The sequence below is a fragment of the Poecilia formosa genome, unplaced genomic scaffold (assembly GCF_000485575.1).
Source record: "Poecilia formosa unplaced genomic scaffold, Poecilia_formosa-5.1.2 Scaffold138, whole genome shotgun sequence".
NCBI lineage: Eukaryota > Metazoa > Chordata > Actinopteri > Cyprinodontiformes > Poeciliidae > Poecilia > Poecilia formosa.
In genome coordinates this window covers 1302591-1324161 of record NW_006800077.1, presented here as the reverse complement: position 1 = coordinate 1324161, position 21571 = coordinate 1302591, and the positions used below count along the sequence as shown (strand labels likewise).

At 40.3% G+C, this 21571-nt stretch overlaps 1 protein-coding gene across 4 annotated transcripts in view; it reads right to left on the bottom strand.

Moving 5' to 3' along the window:
* Positions 1–10140: 10140 nt before the first annotated feature.
* The window catches only part of epha4l (eph receptor A4, like), a 68761-nt gene continuing 57330 nt past the window's right edge, over positions 10141–21571 (bottom strand). For all 4 annotated transcript variants that reach the window (XM_016676644.1, XM_016676645.1, XM_016676646.1 and 1 more), the window contains exons 12-18: positions 19969–20030; positions 18611–18820; positions 18357–18506; positions 17857–18053; positions 15734–15892; positions 13881–15097; positions 10141–11691 (exon numbers count right to left, since the gene is read on the bottom strand). In XM_016676644.1, coding sequence (XP_016532130.1) covers positions 14983–15097; positions 15734–15892; positions 17857–18053; positions 18357–18506; positions 18611–18820; positions 19969–20030 — 893 coding nt within the window. In that variant the 3' untranslated portion in view covers positions 10141–11691; positions 13881–14982. The remainder of the gene's footprint in view (positions 11692–13880; positions 15098–15733; positions 15893–17856; positions 18054–18356; positions 18507–18610; positions 18821–19968; positions 20031–21571) is intronic.

The window sequence follows — 21571 nt, the reverse complement described above, 5'->3', positions numbered from 1 at the left end:
CTACTTAAAAGGTCTTGCTATTTTAAACTTTTATAGCCACAAGCACATTTTCTCACAAACGTACACAAACACTGCGCGTCTTTTCCAGCACATTTATTTGTACGAAGTCTCCTGGGCTGATAACACACACACCCAAACACACGCACGCATACCAACACAGACGGGCCGCAGCCCACTGGCCAGCCAGCCATAGTTGTTTTAGGACTCAGGAGTCTAGTTAGCTAAAGCTAGCATCAATCATTTAGCTGGTGGAGAGCTGCTCAGTCGATGGGGTCGTCTGTGGGTGAGGAACTCAGCCCAGCTCCACCATTCCTCACACCAAGGGGGGCTTCGGGAGCCAGGACTGCAGGGGCCCCCGAGTTCAGAGAGCGGATGATGTCTTAAATATGACGCTAGTTCACTGAGACCAGAGGAGAGAAAATGTTTCAGAAATATGCAAGCAAATGACAGCCTCGCTTACTCGAAGTTCTCACTGCATGCTCATTATTCACAACTCATTTTAACTGTGTGAAGAACACAAGCTCTTATTTATCGTGTCTGAAAAGCATACGTCTTCCTCACATCCCCATATGCGATCTCTGGTTTGGCTGATCCGTCTTAATTTAGCAAGGCTTTAATGTTCTACCTGCTTTTGACCTTTTTTGGGATCACTGAGGGACTTCAGCTGTTCCCAGCCTGCAAGTAACTCTTTGCGCTCCATACTGTACTTGCAGGCGATATGGGAATTAATGCATTACAACTTGTTCTGGGCTGGGAAAGCAGTTTGAGTGTTGAGAACCCCAAACTGTATAAAAATACTGAATCACCTTTTATTTCTCTCTGCTTTAAAGAGGCCATTATGCCACTTTTTCTTTAGGAAGATAATTCCCAAAGTGTTTTCTTTTTTTTTTCTGGCTAAAACCTTGATGTATGCATGAACTAAAAAAATGACATAAGAACCTGTGGTTATATGACTCTATAGAATAATGTCTACCAGCTGTGGGATGGTTAAAGTTCTTTTGGTTTGATCATATTTGGTCATATTTTTGTAACAGCAAAGGTGTCATACAAAGTTTTCAGAAACGATTCTGTGAAAGTTAGGTACTTTTGATTTATTTATTATAAAGAAAAGTCAACTGATATTCAATGGTTTAAGTAATGGGTAGGTAGAAAATGGAAATATGCAACGTGGAACGGGCAAATTGACCTGGAAACCTTTTATCATTTTCACTGGTCTTTGTTGATTTGCTTTGTTTAATTTTGTATCTTAAACGGCTCAATCTTTTATGTCGTAGCTTGAACACCAGTATTCCAGTCTCCCAAACTTTTGCGTAGCTGTTTACCTCTGCTATAATTTGTACCCCTATTTTGTATCAAAGCATTGGCATTTTGTTCATCCCTCCTGTAAACAAACCATCCAGAACCAATGTTCTTAACTACTTATGAATAATTCAAATTTCATGGCATATTGAGGATTTGCATTACAATTGATTTATTAAACCATATTCCATTATTTTGATTCTGATCCTATATTTCTCAGCCAACTCTTGAGAAATATAACTAACATTACCTCAAATATGACCACTAATCAAAACAAAATAAGTCTAAGCAACTTGCTGCTGGCACATATTTACTGTAACAGTTTACTTGAAGTAGATTATAAAAAAATGACTTTAAGTTGTTAGTTACCAGAGCAGGTATGAAATTCCCCAAGATTAGTATGTGATTAAAATCTTTCCGTGTAACCGTTTCCATTTCCTACTCAAGAACCTCATAAAACAATTTAAGCTACATTTGTTGAAGGTCCAAAATGACCTGTACTCAGACAATATTTCTTTAGTCCGTCAAATTGTTATGACTTGCAAGTTTTAACGGAAGAATTTTGCACTATGCTTTTGGATCGCTTCGTGGAATCGCTGTGATCCTGCAATATACTGTGGCCATAAAAAGTCTGTAATATGTTCAGTGTTTTATGACCCAATAAAACCAAAGCAAATCTTGAGTCTGGATGGTATTTGTTTTGGCCAATGAGTTGAAGTTGTAATCCATTCGCAATGTGAAATGTAAAACCACATTATCTTTCTTTATAAACCCTCATATCTCATTTTAGCAAACAACGCTGAGACATGGACGAATACTTTTGTTGAAAGGCGCTGCTAAGCTTTGACATACTGCACTTTTACAGTTTTGATCTTATCTCACAATGTTGTACTACAATCCCTCCCCGTATGGCCGCTATTTTAATTCCTTTCTCCAACCTGCTGAAAAATGGGGATTAAAACTGTAAGGAATGAGCCCTTAGCAGTGAATGCGTGTGTGTGTGTGTGCGTGTGTGTGTGTGTGGCCATGTATTTGATACACTGTAAGGACCATTTTCCTAACAAATACTACATTATGAGGACCCGCTGCATCTTGTAGGGCCAAACCCCGGACCCTGTAAGAAGACGTGCTGCGTATGGATTAGGCAAAAATTAATGGAAGTCCTTGTGAAGATAGAGAGACATATGTTTGTGCATATGTCTCACACCTGTGAGCTCTGATGCAAATCTGACTGCTGTCATCAGTCCAAAGGCCAAAGCCGTGGCGGACAGAGAAAGTCCCTGAGCCTGACTCTCGATGGTATTACCCAGCTTTTTGTCTCCTTTTATTTACACTCCTTTTTCTCACCAGAGATCAAACCAGTAGAAGATGGATAGCTGTTATGTCACAATGTGTCTTTTTTTTCCCCCCACCCTCAGTGTCGTTCACCCAATCATTTTCTCATATTACTTTTCAGTGTCAACTTTCTAAATTAAATAAAGAAAAAAAAAACCGTCTTTGGAGGCAAAAGATTTGAACTGAATAACCTGAATATCTCAAAAGTTCTCCAATAGTTTTTTTTTTCAACTTCTATTTTTCAATTTTCTGCCTTTGTCTTTCTATATATACATAGCTGTCTGTCCATTTCAGTCTTTCAGATAGTTCTCGCTGTGATAACAAGGTTTCTGCTGGAGCTGATAGCCTGCTGAACCTTCATCAGGCTCCCATCCAGGCCCTGTGGGGGGGTCAGGAGAAAGAGGGGAGTAAGGGCTGGCTTGATTAACCTTCTCCTTTCTTGCAAGAATAGAGGCAAAAATCCTTGTAACCCCTAGCACTCTGAGATTTGGTGGAAGGAAAACGTGTTTTGCGTTTGAGATTAGCATGTTTGCTTGTGCTGATTTGGTTCTGTTCAGCGTGTGTACGCACTTTGAGAAAAGTTAAAGGTTAGTCTATCAGGTGGGGCCAGCAGTGTGGCCAGTTGTTCAGGATAAGAAGATCGAGTGGTCAAGTAGGCGTCCTTCGGTTGGGTTCATTTGGGAACAGACCACCCAGCGACTCCCGTTGGCCTAGAGGAGAGATTAGTGTGGTTAGGTTGATAAAGCTCCACGTTCTCCCAGGAGACCCACAATCAGACGGGGTCCTGCTTCTGGAGAGACAGAAGGTCTCCTGCACAAAGCAAGTGGTGAAAGTTACGAAATCTGCTTCACCCCAAGGCTCTTCTTGCTGTTGATCTGGTGTCTGTGGACTTAAATCAACTCTAACTCTTTGGTTGTCCAGGTTTGCTGCAGCTGTTAATTTGAAAATAATAAAATATTTTCTGTAAACACTGATGACACTGATGCATATTATCGATCTAAAAATGGTTTAGCTTCACTGTTTTTACTGTGTTTTAGGTGCTGGCGGGTATGAGATTATCATTCTATGAAAACCTTGCATGCAAATTTCAAGTATTTACATAAAAAACTGAAAATGAACTTTTTTTTGTTTACATATTTTTTTAATCAGAAAAAATAATCAAAACATTTAAAGATATGGATCATTACATCCAGCTTACGAGGTGACACAAAACAATGTGTTTATGTGAATGAGATTTCAGAAATTGGAATAAGTACTTAAATCATTTGTCCCAGCAGACTAAATAGATTTAACCGTTCCATTAAATGCTAAATTGCTAAATTTAACCACCTTTGCATCACTCTTATGCGACGTTTTTACTGTACAGTAGTTCAAGAAATCAAATCTGATATACGCTGAATCCAGGCTGTTCAGGTAGTAATAGAGCTAAACAAGCAACCATTAAGACAAAGATACTTTACAGTGGATAACATCTGTGGAGATCCAAACACAATGTTCTGAATTTGTATTGACTTAACCAATAGTATTTGTTTACCTCTTTCTCTTAGTTCTCTATTTCACTTTGCTTACTTTCCATTAATTTAATTTTAAATATATGTTAGAGTGTTTGGTGGGGACATGGTGAGAGGTTTCAAGTTAGACCTGCTGTTGTCCTGTCAGGTTTTACTCTTGTTTTTTTTTGTTTTTTGTTTTATTTCAAGCATGCTTCACTTCCCTTTTACTTTGCTTTGGGCCTATCCTCTCAGGTGCTCCACCTTGTCAATCAAAGGTCCTCTGAGGTCACATGCTGGACCAGCTCTAATGGAAGCCCCCAAATCAATATTCTGAGGCATTTTACAAGTCAGGTTTTTTCTGGTTGTTTGCAATTTTCTTCCACCCTTTTATTTTTCAAATGAGCATCCCAACATCAACATTTTTTTTCCTCCTCAAACCCACCCATATTATCTCTTTCTTTAAGAAAAGACACTTTTTGTGACTAACACTGGTGGGCTGGATTAAAGATTTTAATATTGGATGGATTTAAGGATGCACTCAATAATGACAACACAAAAGACAAAATAAGTGTGAAGGGTTGCGCCCCATTGTGAGTGGCTCAGAGGTCCAACAGAGAGGGTTTTATCTGAAATCAGGAAATTTAATTACGAAACAAAGTGACCTAGTCAAAAAGATTGAAGTGACAGTGCTGAGCGGCAGGAGTTAAGCCTGTTTTCAGGGCAAGCACTTCACCTTACGGTTTCTTAATTAAATTGTCTGACAAAACCATTGAGCTTCTGAGCTGTGTGGGCGTAATCGGGTTTGACTGTTTGCTTTCACTTGACGTTGGAGTCCGACCCCTAAAAAGAAACTAATTTAGGGGGACCTGCCATAAGTCTTTGCATTTGTACTCAAGACAAAGGTGTCTTTAGGGCTAAACATGATTTTATAGTTCCTTCCACCTCAGTGTGGTGTGGTCATTTTATGAACTGAAGTGTCATTTTTTATGCTAAGCACATTTTTAAGAGTACTAGCTAAAAGGTTTCACTTTGGTTTAATCAGAGCGTGCAGATTTTTGGAAGTCTCTCAAATGAGTTTTATTTTTGCCATTTCCTCAATTTTGGAGGTAGGTTAAGTTCTTGATAATGTCATGGGGAGTCACTGATATTTTTTTGTTCCCTTCCACTAACCTTTTAACAGTGAGAGCTCTCTGACGATTTGGAAACTCTGTGGTCGGTAATTTGAGATACAAGTAAGAGAATGTGAGGAAAAGCAAACGGTGAAGCAAAACTTTCCCTAACTATTCAGAGGTACTTGGAGTGATGAAAGGTGTGTACTGCCTGGTAGTAAACACAGGTATGTAGCCAGATTTCACACCTATGCAGCCACAGTATTTTAGTTTGTTAGTTTTTAGTTTTGCTCCAAAAATATGTCAGTATTGTTCCCAGTAAGGCTTTACAGCTTGCGGGCTGCATTGCAAATCGAAAAGTTTAGAAAAAAATCTGATTTTCTTTTCTTATACGTAACAAATTTTACTTTACAGAGGTGTGTACACCCAAACTACAACATTTTGATGTAGTTATGTGCACTATATACTGAGGAGATAGGAAAAAAGAAAGAATAAAGTCCAGATTTGCATGATTATGCTTCCTTGAGAAACATTATCAAATGGAGAAAACATAATTTATTAATACTGGTTTTCTTAGATCAGGTCTTGTTGTTTTCTACTACTGCTCATGATCTGGTCTGCAATTTTCATAACCTGCTGTGTGTTCTGCAGCACCTCAGTGAATGAGAGTGTTATTATCAGCATTAGTGTGGACAATGAGCTCTGGGCTGCACAGGGGCACACTGTGAGAGTCCTGGTGATCCACAGTGGATGGCTACAGGTAGGCGTAAATTACAATTACAAAGTCCTTTGTGAGTTATTTTCTATAGTTGCTTTATTATTTACCACAATTATTCAGAAAAATAAGAATTTGAAGAACTAGATTGACCAAGAAACCTGCATAAATGATAAAACATGTAACATGTAACAACTATCCTCAGAGTTAAGGCAAAAAAAGTAAATTGTGGTTCAACGTAAGTGTAAAGGTAAGACACCAGTCAGTGAATTATGTCTCTGGAGTGTCCCTCTGAGGATGAGGAAATGAAAATGTAGCCTCAGGCTGCAGGCCTCCTTCGAACAGAATTTGTAACAGAATTCTGGCAAGGCTTAGAAATGACAGACGTTCTGGGTTTAAGATGATCGGATGCTGTAATCAGTGGAACTGCTGGCAAAAAACTTCTTGTCCTGCTTGCCTCTGGACTGCATTTCTAATCAGTCAGAATTTCATTCAGAGCCTCGCTGTGTTTGGGAGAGTTTTAGTAGTGACAAACAAACCTAATAAAAAGAGAGATCTGGTTAAAAATGAAATGGTATGTCAGAGTTTTTATCATAAATTCAAAGCGTCTTAAATAAGTCTCCTGTAAAACACAACGGTGGGTTTGTTTTCCTCACCATCTGTGTTTTATTCTTAACCAAGCCACATTGTCTGAATGAGGTTTTGGATGAAACTGTTTGTGTGAGGAAAAGAGCAACATGCCAGCTGACTCTCAGCCACCTGAACTTTTCTTTGACTTACTTTACGTTCTAGTAAAGTAAGTCTAAAATTGTGGTGTCTGGATTGTTTTATCTTGCTCTCTCTGTTCTGGGATTTAAAAATGGTCTTATCAATTGTTTTTGTGTCCTTATTTGGTTCTCTTAGCACATTTAGCACATTTTCTAGTTCTGAACTGTGTTTGTTTATCCCTTTAGCTTTATACATATAGGTCTTTCAATATATGTTTCTATAGGCTTTTTCATTCAGAGACTGATTTTTCTTTTAAAGACATTCTTCTTTTCAAAGTAGCTCAATTAGAAATTGTGTAAATCTCATCAGGTCTGGACTTTGGGCTATTCCAAAATATGAAGATGATTGGATTTAAACCAGTTTATTGCCACTTTGGCTGTATTATTTGGGTTGTTGTCCTGTTGTCCTGTTGGACAACAGATGGTTGTCAAAGTCACCTTTGACAACTTTGACAACCATCTGACAAAACCCTATCTCAGTCATAAGTCTTTTTTTTAAGTCTCTAATGGGTTTTCTTCCAGGATTATCCTCATTTAGCTCCATGCATATTTCCATAATATCCTCACAGATTACACATCCCTGCTGAAGAAAAGCCTCCCCATAGCTGCCATCAACATGTTGCACTTCTGGGATGTTGCGTTCAGGGCCTTGTGGAGTCTTGGTTTGACATTCCCTACAGTTTTGTTTTCAGCTGACAGGAACACATTCTACCATACGGTTGATGTGTCCCATTCACGACCTGTGGGAAACTTTGCTTCTTAAAAAGACTTCTTAAGGCTCTGTTTTAACAACGATTTTTGTCTTTTTTTCTCTTCCACTGCATCCAGATGTGTGGAGTGGAGTGTGTGATGCTGGTTCTGTTACCAGATAATCCCACCTGAGCTGTGGCTCACTGCAACTCCCCCATCATTACCATGGACACCTTGGTTGCTTCTCGGATAAACGCTCTCTTTCCTCCTGACCTACGTAGTATTATTAAGATTTCATGATGATGTTAGTTCACTAATGTTTTCCAACAAACCTCAGAGGCTGGATTCATACAGTGATTAAATTACACATAGAATCAGTTTCTTCAGAAGGCAATTGGACTATCTGGGATTTTCTTTGGGGTTTTTAGAGTAAAGGGGGCTTGAAAGCCTTTTCCAGATTTTTATTTTAAGTCACCTTTGACAGCCATCTGACATTTCCCTTCCACTTAAGAGTTGTGTACATTTTGTGTTGGTCTAACACAGAAACCTTTACAATCCTTGGAGTCATTTTAACATTTGGTTCAGATAAAAATCTGCCTGCAGCTACAAAACCAACCTGAGTCTTTAAAACAAAATAATTTATAGCTGTAATGCACACTATAAGAAATATTTTAAGTCTTTTAAATAGCAGTGAGCTATTTTATTTTATTTTTTAGATTTAATGCATTTTCCTGTGTGGAACATTCAACTTCTGTGGAAAATTAAGAGAAATAAATCACAATTTGCAACATTTTGAATAAAAAACCCCCCCATTATTTCTGTCATTCTATGTGAAAATATTATGCATACATACTTTTGAATAAAAAAGAAAGGTTTTTGTAATTGTGGGGAAACTTGATATGGACACATGGAGCACTCTTTAGAATAACATTAAGTAACTTTTCAGCTATAAATTTAATAATTCTCAATTTATCAAAATAACAAAAAGGGTGTTCTCAGACAGAGGAAATTAATCAATCTCAGCCTGGCCAATCTTCTGTTTTACTTCCACGATAAGCTTGCCAGCAGTCTGCAGCGGAGGCATACTTTTCCTCTGAGGCAGATAGCAGCCGGCTTCCTCTGCAACCTTCAGGGGTTTAATGCTTGTTAAAGCCTTTTCACTGCTGATGTTGTAGAAGGTGGAAAAAAACAACAACAAAAAAAACAATTTGGCTCAAGGTTTACATGAGCTCTGTTTCTAAAACCGTCCTTTCCTTCTCACCTCAAACTATCGTTCCTCCAAACTTAATCAAAGAGTCAGTCGATGAGAGTTTTATCGCTGCTGGAAGTGAGAGCAAGAAGATGCTGTCCTGATTACACACAAACGCACAAGTTCTTTGTCAAGCGGAAAATGGCACAAGCAACAGGCTAAAGGCCTGACAGGAGTCGAGGGCCAATCTTTGAGACTTCCAGAGTTATGTTATCTGCTGAGCATGTGCTGAACGGAGCCTCAACTTACCAAAAGAGCGGCCATTTCTATCATTCTGAGAATCTGCGTTTCTCCTTTCAGTTAAGTCAGGTAAGTGGGAGAAGTATACAACAAAGTAGATTGCTTGATATGCTATTTTAACCCTTTTCCCTCTTACTAAATGGATCAATGTGATTCAGTGGAAAATGGGGACAGACTGATGACTGGCAGAATGTTTAGCCTACTTGAGCAGAACTGATCATTTGGACAGTCTTCAATGTGGACAATTTTACAGAGAAAAGACGACTCGCATTCGGGTCGTCTGGTGAGTCCCACCTGATCTAAACAAATGATCAGCCAACCTAACGCCAGAGTCCCAAAAATTAAAACATTTCCAGATGTCGTATGGATGGAAGCGTAACAACATCATTACGTTTGAGACAAAACTTGTAGACCGTTAATAAACTAAGAAAGCGTATTGTCCTACTGATGTGAATATCGATCGCATACATCTGACTTGCTTTTCAGCAAACCACAATTCAAACTTGACTTATTGTAATCCCCGGCTGCCAACCAATATATACGTGCTGGTGTATGTATGAGTATGAAAGGTGTATTTTATACCACATTCACTGGGAAAAGTAGCTCTAAAGTACTTTGAATAGTTGGTATTGCAATGTATAAATTCCAGATACAGCTGTCTATGAAACGATTAGAGATAATACCTCAAAACCCATCCATCCATTTTCTTACACCCATGCCTGACCCCACTAAGTTACTTAATGTTGTTTGTGTTGTCACAGGGCAACACAAACACACACGCTCACCTAAGGATAATTTATACAGACCAGTTAACCTGATAGTCATGTTTTTGGACTGTATGGGGGGGGGAGAGCCAGAGTACCCAGAGAGAACCCATGCAAACTCCATGCAGAAAGACCCCTAGCCAGGAATCGAACCCAGGACCTTCTTGCTGCAAGACAACAGCTCTACCAACTGCACCACTGTGCAGCTTAAAACCACCTCACTTAAAAGTGAAGTTCAAAAAATCCCAACTAACACCTTAAGGTAAGTGTCTTCTTTCTTTACTAAATGGAGGCTGTTGTTTTAGTAATGCCTTCCATGCCAACTGCTATAGTGCAACATAACTTTCTAAAAACTAAAAGTTGGAAATCTTTAGCTGATCATTGTGTCTCTACAGTACTACTAGTGTTTCTAGTGATTGGATGAAAATGCATGAGGAACCGGAGGCCGTGTGCAGAGAAAAGGCACAGAGTCAGTCACATAGTTTCTACTTTAATAAGAATGCACCTTGGCACCCCGTTTATTTACTTCACTTTAGGCTATTATTTTACAAACTAGATATAAAAGGACATAAATAAATGACATAAGTTACATGTACCTATAGCTCCTTAACCGAAAAACAAAAACAAAACAACAAAAAAAAAATTATAATGTCCGAAAAAAGAAAAAAAAATACAAAAAGGATCAAGAGGATGTTAGATCTACATGTCTAGATCATTATGGCATCGGAAGGCATACAATAACAAACATTAACCCTTGCGTTATGGTAATTTTTTCTTTCTTTTTTTTTTTTTGTTTTTAAACTTATCTGACATTTAAGTAAAGGAAAAAAGTATTTTACAGTACATTCTGGTTTCCTTCTCCTTCCAAGCATATCTTGCATATATCCAAGCAGGTCCATTTTCAAGAAGTAACTCCCCCCCCCAAAAAGGAAAACAATTAGAAAGGATTGCAGAGCTCTATTAAGGATGGAGGTGTTCTATTACTGTATATGAATCGTCTCTCAAGAGTTCAGAAACATTCACATGAGTATATAGTTTGTAGAGAAAAGGAAGAAAACGAATATAGTCCATTGTGGTCAACCTGTAGCTTTATGATGTACTCCGGAAAATTAAACAACAAATCCTCTTTAGACATCCCCTCTCCCCCCCTCCCTCGCCCTCTGATCCTTTGTTCTGTCCAGGTGTGTCACTTTTGACCGCGCCCATTCTCACATCCAGAAAGTGTTTCCTCCATGATTCATAACGAGCACGAAGAGTCCAAACTCCAATCTGCTTTTTGTATGCGCTGGAGACGTTTAGTGTCTCGGTTGTGTCCAACTGCAACGCCGCTCCAAATGGGTTTCACTCCAGAAAAGCTGTTCATTAAAAGCTGTTGCTGAGGAAAGCATAAATGACGTGAGCAACACACCTTATGTTCTCTCTCTCTCTCTCTTTTTTTTTTTTTTTACAGATGACACAAAAAGAAAAAAAATATAGTCCAGGCTTTTTCATTTTTTTTCATATCAAAAACTATACAGCTCTGTTATCTCCTCCCTTCTCAACAGTGGCATGAAAACAGACACAATTACAAATGTCAATCAGAGAACACACACACACACGCACACATCTCATTCTCACACTCAAATTAAACCCTATTTACTCTACATGCAAAGAGATCAAATAAAATCACAATTGAAGTGAATTAAAAAAGTATTTTATCCACCAAAGCAGGTTTTCTCTGTTATATTACATTCTTCTTGTTTTTTTGTCTTTTTTTTTTTTTAAGCTGTTAAATTCATTCATAGCAACTCCAACTCGTCGCCGGATGGCCACAGGGGTGGCTACGCTGTCAAGCCGAGATGCTGCTACGGTGAACATCCCAGGCGTGCATGAATTGATTTGTCTTCTCATCGGTGGAGGAGACGCCCCGAAAGGAGAGGCTGAGAAGGAAGCAGGACGACAAGGAAGAAGGAGGAAGAGCGGCAAAAAAAGAAATATCCACTCGTGGCAAACGAGGCCGAGATTCCCGTGTTATTGATGGACGGCAGCATCTGGGGAGAAAGAAAGAAAAGAAGGTTCTGAGAAGCTGCATCAGTCACGGCGGTTTTCAATGTAAACTGTTTCTACTCTGCATCTAATTCCAACCAACTACGCTGCTCTGCAGCTCGACGGCACATTGGACTCCCCGGCCAAAAAAGTCCAGCGTCAGAGAGTGCCAGGCAGAGATAATGCAAAGTATATGTGTGCGATATTCGATATGCGTCCTTGATTTATTGGCACAAATCAAAAGCACACAAATAGGCAGCTATACAGCATCTGTGTTTGATAACTTTGAGCTGGTGCTGTTGGAGCAGGATATGTTGGCAAGCTGTGATAACGCTTTTGTTCAGTCGTTAACAGTTTCTCATGAAGAAATTTGAAGAAATATTTGAATACGCACAGAGAAAAGTGAAGAAATAAATTAGTTAGCTAATAGCTATTTAAGACACAAGCTTTAGAGACGATTCTTGAAACAAGAGTCAAATTGACAAACTTTATATGTGTGACGCCATGCTAGCAGATGAACAAGATTCAAATTGTTGTTAAATTTGCAGCTGTTTTCTCAGCCAAATGAGGAGCATGTTGCTGCACTGAGGTCCTGTTGGTTCACTAAGCTGCCACTCCGCAGGTCGGTCCAAGTTCACCAAAAGTTACTGGTAAAAGCTTTTAGACGTTACCCGTCGGGATTTTATCCGTCAACAACATGGAGCTGTCCTCCATGTTGTTGGGTGGCGCAGAGGTTGGAGCGAGTGCCCAGTCCTCTGAGCCTTTGCTCTCTCTGCTCCCTTCCTGTCAGATTACGTTTAAATAAAGGGCACTGGTGATTAAAAAAAGCTGCGCAACATCATTGAAGATGGTGCGTTCCTGTGCTTTTCTGTGCCTCGTCGTCATTTGAGAATTTTCCTGGTGAACTCACAATCCGCTGATCTGGTGAAATGATGTGACGGACAGATAACATACAAACTTGCATGGTCCAGAAAATAGTCAGACACCAAACCACGGACCATATTCATAATATTTACAGTTCAATTTTAAAGCCCTCGTGAGTAATGTTTTTCCCTTAATTAGAAACAATCTGGTTTTCTTTTACTTGCCCAGCATAAATATACAATATATTATTGAAAAATCAATAGATTCAAATGTTTACAGAAGAGGCATCTGTCAATTTTTGTAGATCAAAACAGAAAAAAATAGAACAAATGTCAAACATGTGCATCTTTAAAGCAAAACCATGCTGTTCCCTAAGGTATCATTTTAATGGGTTTATTGTTTTTTTCCCTATTCTTAATGTGTTCTGTCAGTTCTTTTAACTAAAACTGAATAGGAGTCCCTCATTTTGTCAAAAAGCTTGCAAATCAGCCAAGTTTGTTATCTGGTAAAAGTCACCAGATGTTCATGATCCCACTAATAATAAAATGGCATTTTAAATAGCTAATAAATAAACAAAGACTTTACGATTTCTATTTTAAAAAAGTATAAAAATCTCACTCTAATAGGGCAAAAATGCACATCTGCATCGAGTAAATCTCAAATGCTCACCACTAGAGAAACGAAGCAAAGAGTGCCATTTTGGGTTAACAGTGGTGTTTTCATAAAAAAAAAAAAAAAAAAAAAAAAATCTTTTACACACATCCAATAATATTGGAGCTCCGACTTGAGAAAAGTGCTTATGGAGCTCAGTAGAGAATCAACTGGCTGTGTAAGCTAAATCTGTATTTTACCATCCTAATTAACTGAACTCATTTAAAAAAATGCACATTTCTCAAGAGAGCACAGGCAAGAGGAGAAACGGTGACATCACCGATGTTCACCAAAATACACCGAGACCGCAGCTGCACCTCGTAGTGGGATCTTTAAATTTTCCAAACCCTTTTCCAAAAGCTCCGTTTGGCTGACTGGGTGTCAGCTTCTGATTAATTCTTCTCATTAAGATGCCAGAGGCAACAGGCCTGCAGACTGATCACAGAACAGTGCCTATTGATCTGCTCCGGTTGCCTGAGGTGGTGCAACCTGCGTGTTAATTAACACGGCTTCTGGAGCACAGGGGCCAGTGTTGGGGAGGTCCGGGGGAGATCTGGTGACTCTCACTTTGTAGCTGCACATGCATGACATTAGAAACTCAACACCACAACAAAGGAAAGCCTAATTCAGTTTCTTTATGTGTTTGTTGGTTTGGGCAGCAGAATGGAAAAGTACTCACCTTGATGACAGCTTCAGTAATCCTCCAATATTTTCTAGTTTTTTTTTCTTCTTTTTTTCTTTTCTTTTCTTGGAGCTGATGACTGCGTTTCCATTTATATCCACATTGTCCTTTTGAGAGAAAGTAAAATCCATCATCTTGCCTCCGGTTTATGCAACCAATTCAGGCGTTCCGAACAAGCGTCCGTTCAGAGTGGTTACGAATAGTCTGTAGCGGCGAGGTGAGGGCTTTGATTCCGATGGGAGACAAATGGAAGAATCCAAAGTGTGTTTTTATCGAAGGTGTAGGAGGGATTGTTTTTTGGGAAGACAGGGGTGTGGGAAGTCTCCTTCGGAAGATCAAAGACATTCTCAGTAACGCCCAGCGGGCAGCAAAATCTGGCATTCTGGGAGAAAAACAAGGTCAGAAGAGAGGCAAGACCACAAAAAAAAAAAAAAACTCCTTGAAATAAGCTTTCACTGCAACAGCATCTCCCCAAAGACTGCAGCCCTCAACCTCTGAGATATTCGCAGGTAGCATCCTCCACTTTCCAAGAGATATCAAACAGATCCAGCTGACGGAGAGAAAGAGAATAACGGTGGCCAGGGCAGCCTTTGAGTCCCGCAGAAACAAGTCATGTACTATAAACACAGTCACAGGAAATTCAAAAAGTCTGTTCCTTGGACTATTCCAGAGGGAAAGTTCCAAGAGATAGCTGTTTGCCCAAGAGGAGGAAGAAATGTCAGATCCCAATACCTCCCTCCTTCCTTCCAGACCTTTAAAGGCACTCCAGATTGGCCTCTTGGAAGCACTTTTTCAGCCGCCCGCCTGTGAATCCAAAAAAATGCTGCAGACAGAAGTGTTCCATTCTCCAAAACAACAAAAAAGGGGGAAGGTAAAGGTCAGATTTTTGAAAAAGTGCCAGTTTAGACACCTTTTTTTTTCTTCTTCATCATCAAGGTCTTGTTTTCTTTTAGATCCAATTTAAAGTGCGTTGATGAGGTAAACTATTTCTTCATAGTTTATTTGTCTTTTTTTCTTTATATTTAACATTTTTTTTATTATGTTTTCTTTCTTTTTGTAAGAAAAAAAAAAGTCTTTTTGATTCCTTTGCTTCCTCCTCTCAGACAGGAACCATTCTGCCTTGGATCTGTTGCATTTGGGACAGCATACTCTGGACGCTGGTCAGGATCTTGTTCTGATGCGCAGCAGAGGAGATGCCTATGCGTGCCATGTCCCTGAAAAAAAGACGAGGAAAAAAATGTTTTGTTTTTTTTTAGAAAATTAAAAAAATATATATAGATGATGAATTTTACATCACTGGGAATTGGCCGAACAGTTTTTCTGTTGTATAAGGTTTTTTTTCTTACGAGTAAGCAAAACTTAGTTCTGTTTTGCTTGCTTTTTTCTACCGTTTTCTAACGGTAGAAAAAAAAAGAAAGAAAAAGATTAAAGTCCATATAGAATTGTGTTGGAATTATCAATGCTTCATTTATTATAAAGCACTATTATATTTTAAATACAAAGCAAAAAGACATTTTTTATATGGTCACCAATTAGCAGACTGTAGGAAGCAAATAAAGATGCAGAATTTAACATCTTCAGCTCGTGACATTTTTGTCATGTCTTCATGTATTAAAAACACAGGTATAGACATGAGGCGGATTATGAGGAACATCAAGTTCTTTCATGTCTTAAAGGTGTGGATTATTTTTTTCCTCAACAAATGTGATCATTGCTGGGATATGTTTATGGATTTTTCTAGCTCTTTAAAGTCATAGAAACTTAAAAAGTTATTATTATTAATCAGTTTTACTTCTTTGTTTCCAGTTTTTCCTTCCTTTTTGTCTCTGTTACCACCCGTTTGTACTCACTCCTGTGTCATGTGGACCACAGCTTCCGGAGTGGTGTAGCCGGCTGCAGTGAAGTTGTCACTGTATCTCTCCATGCCAATGGCCTGCAGCCAGTCCTCCACTGTGCCCACTGCGGAGGACGCCTCAGGGCTCCCTGGCTCCAGCAGGGTGGTGCTGGGCCTGAAGTGGGTGGAAGACAGAAAAAAAAGACTTTTTATTTTTGTCCTTTTTTATTTTAGTAAATACCACCATCTTCCACTCGAGCTCTGTTCTTATTATCTGTGTTGAATCTTCTGCCCAAGTCGTAAATCCAAACTATAACTTACAAAGGAGTTTGCAAGCTGACTTGAAACTTTGACTTGAAATATAAAGATACACGTATTTCAGAGATGAATTATTACTCCCATAATAAAGACAATGACGATTTGAAAACTGAAATTTTTATTTACTCAGTTTATTTTTGTCTGACACTAAGATTGTGTTGCTGATCTGAAACATTTTAGTGTGCGAGAAACTAAAGAGAGAAGAAGTGTGTGAGGGGGAAATACTCCTCAGCTCTGTACAACATCAGCACTACATGAAAAATATCTCTCATTCTGCTGTGTGATGAATATTACATCCTGTCTGATGACGGAGAACTACCCACAGGCTGTGAAAATCACCACGCTACATTTCTCTTTAGCTGTTCTGCTTTGAGGGAAAACGCACATCTGTCAGGGTCGCCTCTGGTTTGCGTCCCTGCCTTGTGGGTGCTACCGGAACGCAGGCCAAGTTCAACACAGTTCCTCCCTGAAGTGACCGACACTGTTAGTTAATCCTTATTTTATACAAAACATATAACCCCTTCACGAAGGTGCATTTTACAGCACAGCTGGGTCCCCGGCCACCTTCCCATATTCATCATCGAATTGCCCACCCCTTCTGTATTTTTTTTTTTTTTGCTGCTTCTCTCCTTTCTGTTGAAACAGTCCTCTCAACCATGAAAAATCTACACGGAGGCAATGACTTATTCACTGTCGTCCCGCTCTGGTAACTTTCTCACCGTTCCATATTCTCTAACCCTTTTTATGATCTTCTCTTCCATTAAAAAAAAAAAAAAAAAAAAAAAAAAAAAAACTATGCTGAGGTGAAGTAAGGTAACGTTGGACCCCTTAAGTCACCTCCACTCATTAGGTGGGAACAGAATGAGTGCGGAGATCCCTTTAAACCCGCACACGCTTCTCGGTCCGTAACTGCAAAAGGCCTCATTTATAGGATCCAGCCCCGCTAATTATTCCATGAGGACTCCCTCCTAGCTCTCCCCTCGTCCCCTTAGATGACTGTGAGTCTGCGCAACCCGCTCGCGTGCGCTCACACACTCGTTAAAGTCAAACAGACTCCCGCTGCTCCGCGCCGAGTCTGTAAACACACACAGGTCATTCTTAACGCTTTTAGCCGCCGGAGAGTAATGGCGGCGGAGCTGCAGGGTCGTGTTTGTTTCTAACTCGCTGTTACATCGTAATTCTCTCTTCCCCCCCACCCCCCATTAGAGTGGCTGCATTCCTGAATGTACAGCGCCATTAACGCGAGTATGCAGAGAAATCCATTAGGGAGGGTATCTGTGCGGAAAACAGCCGCAAAATGCTGCTAGATAATGTTTAATGGTGATGTGAATAAAAAGCGTAGATGTGAGCGTGCGTGGCCAGATACTAACTACATAGTGCATTATGTGAGTTTAGTGGTTAGTACATAATTAATTACATATTTTAATCTCAAACAACTGTGCTTCCCCATTGCGTGGTTGACGTGCTGTCCAGAAAATAAAGGCTTTTCATCAGTCTTCTTTGTGACAAAGCTCAAGCTCAGTCGGACTAGGTGGTGTGAAGTGTGCGTTTTATTTGTTGGACAGAAATCTCAAATTTGTCCTAGTTCAACCACAGCACTTTGTTCCTATTGTGTCCCTCGCATGGGTCGGTGCAAATTAAAAATTGGACTCCCGTCTTATCAACAACCTGTAGCTTTAAATCGGGTTCTCTTTAGATCATTTGTCTGTAAAGCTAGAACTTAAGTGTGCACACCCAGTTTTAGCATCAACATGACCAAAGAGCCAGTCTTATAAAAACCGCCATCCCAGCATCACGTTTTCTGCGGTCTCGCTCCATCACCTGACAGCGGTCTCTCCCCCGGTCCTCTTCAGGGTGTTGGGGTTGCGGATCAGCTTATCCAGCATGTTGACGATCTGTCCGAACTTTGGCCGGTCGGCTCTCTCTCGCTGCCAGCAGTCCAGCATGAGCTGGTGGAGAGCCACAGGGCAGTCCATGGGTGGAGGCAGCCGATAGCCCTCATCAATAGCCTTGATCACCTAGCAAAACAGTAGATGGATGCTGATGTTAATTCCCAGGATTCTGGTAGTTTTTTTTTTTTTTTTTTTTTTTTTTAAGAAAATGTAATTACTTGTAATGTATTTTTCCTTGAAAAAACTTTTGGTTTAAGTGAAATTCAACTCTGTGTTATCATAAATGGAATACAAATGTCACAGAAACCAGGTCATGCTGTGTGTTGCACATTCTTATCTTAATTAATGTTTAAGGTGGAATGATAAAACTAATACAGACTGTCTGTTATTTACGAGCTGTTACACACAATCATGTTTCCTCAGACTTACGTCTTGATTACTCATGTCCCAGTACGGTCGCTCGCCATATGACATCACCTCCCACATGACGATGCCGTAACTCCACACATCACTGGCTGAGGTGAACTTCCTGTAAGCGATGGCCTCTGGGGCCGTCCAGCGAATGGGGATCTTGCCTCCCTGTAATTGGATGCCGGGCTGATAAATTAAAGCTGACAAATAAGGTGACCGGCGCATACACAGCTGGGCACACGGATGCAAAAGACACACGCTCGCACGCTCACCCTGGTGGTGTACGCAGCCTCCGGGTCGTCTTCCAGCACTCGTGACATGCCAAAGTCAGACACCTTGCACACCAGGTTGCTGTTCACCAGGATGTTGCGAGCGGCTAAGTCGCGGTGAACGTAGCTCATGTCTGACAGGTACTTCATGCCTGACGCAATGCCACGCAGGATGCCAACCAGCTGGATGACTGTGAAGCGACCATCATTCTTCTGCAAAAAAACAGAGGAAATTCCCACTGTTGTAGATGTCAGGACTTTGAATCACTAGAAAAAGGAAACAAAAAACACCTGAGGAAATGGATCATTTGTGTGTTTTTGAAATGTGAAAATCTGAGAATTGTGGAAACCTGGTTTGCGTCATTGTAACAACTGCAACATTTTGTACTCACATATATCATCTTTTTCTGCTTTATCTCATACATATACAGAACACCCTGCTGGGTAGGTCTACTGGGCAGGTTCTTGTGGTGGCACGACACGAGACCATCTACTCTATCGGACATGACGATGACACAATGACAACGGTCAGGAGTTTGGTCCATTGTCCAAAATGTGCAGCACAAGTGGTGTGAAAATTTCCAGCACTTGGTTTCAAATCTAATTTTAAGCCATATTCTCCAAACTATTCTTGACTGGCATGTTTTAGGAACTGGAAACATTCCCAACAAGTACATTTTTCTTGTGTCTTTCTTTTGTTTCTTGTACGAATGAGAAAACTGTGAATTCCTTCTCTTAGTAAACAGCAACAGCATCACTGTTTTACTGCACGCTCCGTACAACTGAAGAAAATTCTAGTAACTTTCTCTTGCATCTCAAGTTTGATGAGACGTTGAGGGGTGTTGGTAACCCTAATTTTACAAAGTCTTGCTATACCCTGACTTTGCCACTTGTGTTTCTGAATGAATTATTCCGTGAAGGAATAAAAAATACCAAAAAAATGACAATCATAAACGGCAATGTTACAACTTTAATACTCGACATGTTGCAGAAAAAGGAGCTACTTTTAGATTATGTTATGTGTTTTTGTTTAAAATGTCTAATGCATGAAGGTATTTGCAGCAGTCACTAGTCTTTGCATTTTCCTCTTTTAAATGTCAGCCTACTTTCCCAGCATGTTCTGTGTATTGCCTAGGATCAGCGAGCATCTCGCGTGTAGTGAACCTGAAAAACAGAGGTGAAACCTCCTTGTCAGGAAAAGCATGAGTTGATCAAAGCGGATAAGGATTAGGGTCGGTGTTTGTGAACCAACACTTGTTATTTCAGCGGATGACATTACAGAGATAAGATGGCATCGCTACAGTCGTGTCACACACCGACACCCGTGCACAAGTCTGCGCGGACAGAAACGCATGACTGACCCTCAGAAATGCATCCAGCGATCCGTTCTCCATGTACTCCGTGATAATCATCACCGGCTTACCTGGAGAAAGAAAGAGAAAGAGAGAGAGAAGGGAGAAGCAATGGCAGATGATTATGGTGGCAAACGATGCACATCGCAGCTCCACACAGCAGGCGGAATGTTGAGGGAGTGTATGCATGTGAGTGTGTGAGGATGTTTGACTGCCAGGCCGTCCATCTTGGTCCCACAGTGACTTAATTAGCGCTCCCCGACCATCATGTCTCTCCTGCACATTCAAAAATCTCCCCAATAAAACAAAACCCCGCCACACACACACATTAAAACTCACACCATCTTGTGTTTATGCAAATGTGAAGTGACATTGGACACACTGTGCAAAGTCTGACTGCAGTCAAACACCCAGAATCCCCCCAGACTCCATACTTATGTCACTCGTTGCCCCCTTGCCCTCCCTCTTCTCTGTCAAATTTCAACGCATCTGTCACTTTCGGATAGCACCCTTATTTCTTCCGCGTTTTTCGCTCAGACGCTTTTCCCCTTTGGACCCGGCCACACCTCTTTTCACCTTTTCTTTTCTGCAGGGGGCGGGGAGCTGCTTCTTTATCTGAGCCAAGGCAGACGGCAGAACAGGAGGACGTTTCCCGGTGGGTCCCTGCTTAACGTTGGTCTCTACAAATGAGGGCGGACGGGAGGGAGGGCGGGGGAGCTAAACATGATTGTATGTGTGTGTTTGGAGGGGGTTGTGTCCATCAGCAAAGTGGCAGCAAGCTGCAAATTTCTACTCCATACCCTATGTATTCTGTTTTTAGTCATCCATTTTCAACTAGACCCGCACCAGCGTATTCACCATTTTCCTCCAGCCCCCTTTACTCTAAAATCCCTAAATAAAAACAAATGCAAGCAGTTGTCTTCATAAAACCAATAACTGGGAAAAATTGATTTAATCTCTGTAAAAAAAAATACAAGTGTTCTGTGAGGAGCTGAGGATAATTAATGAACCCTGGTGAACACTGCTATGATGTTTTATGTCCACCACCTCCCAGCTGGAACACGGTGGTGGCAGCATCATGTTGTTCAGATGTGAAAGACTGTGAAGATTCAACTTCCAGCAGGGCAAAGGCACTAAACATACTTCCAGAGCTCCAATGGCATTATTAATAAGGAAGATGTGTGCCAAAGGCCAATTGTACCTCTGGAAGACCTTCAGAGATCAATAACTCGGGTAGTAGACTCATTTAAAATGACAACTACTCACAAATGTTCCCAACACGGAAAAATGGCAAGAGGAAAACCAGTTTCTAAAAAAAAAAGAACATAAGACTCCCCATTTGTATTAGTCTAGCGCATAAAATCTCACTAAGATAATTGAGGTTTGTCGTTGTACAGTGACAAAATGTATAAAAAGAAAGTTGAGGAGATATCAACGCACTAAAAAAAAGCTTATTTATTTGAAGAGTTGATTGTCTGAAGGACCTTACACATTAATTGCCCCATATGGGGTTTGAACCGATGACCCCAGCATTACCAGCACGGTGCTCTAACCTGCTGAGCTAACCTACCTTATAAACTGTTGAGTTTCCATGGATTTAAGAAGAACTTAC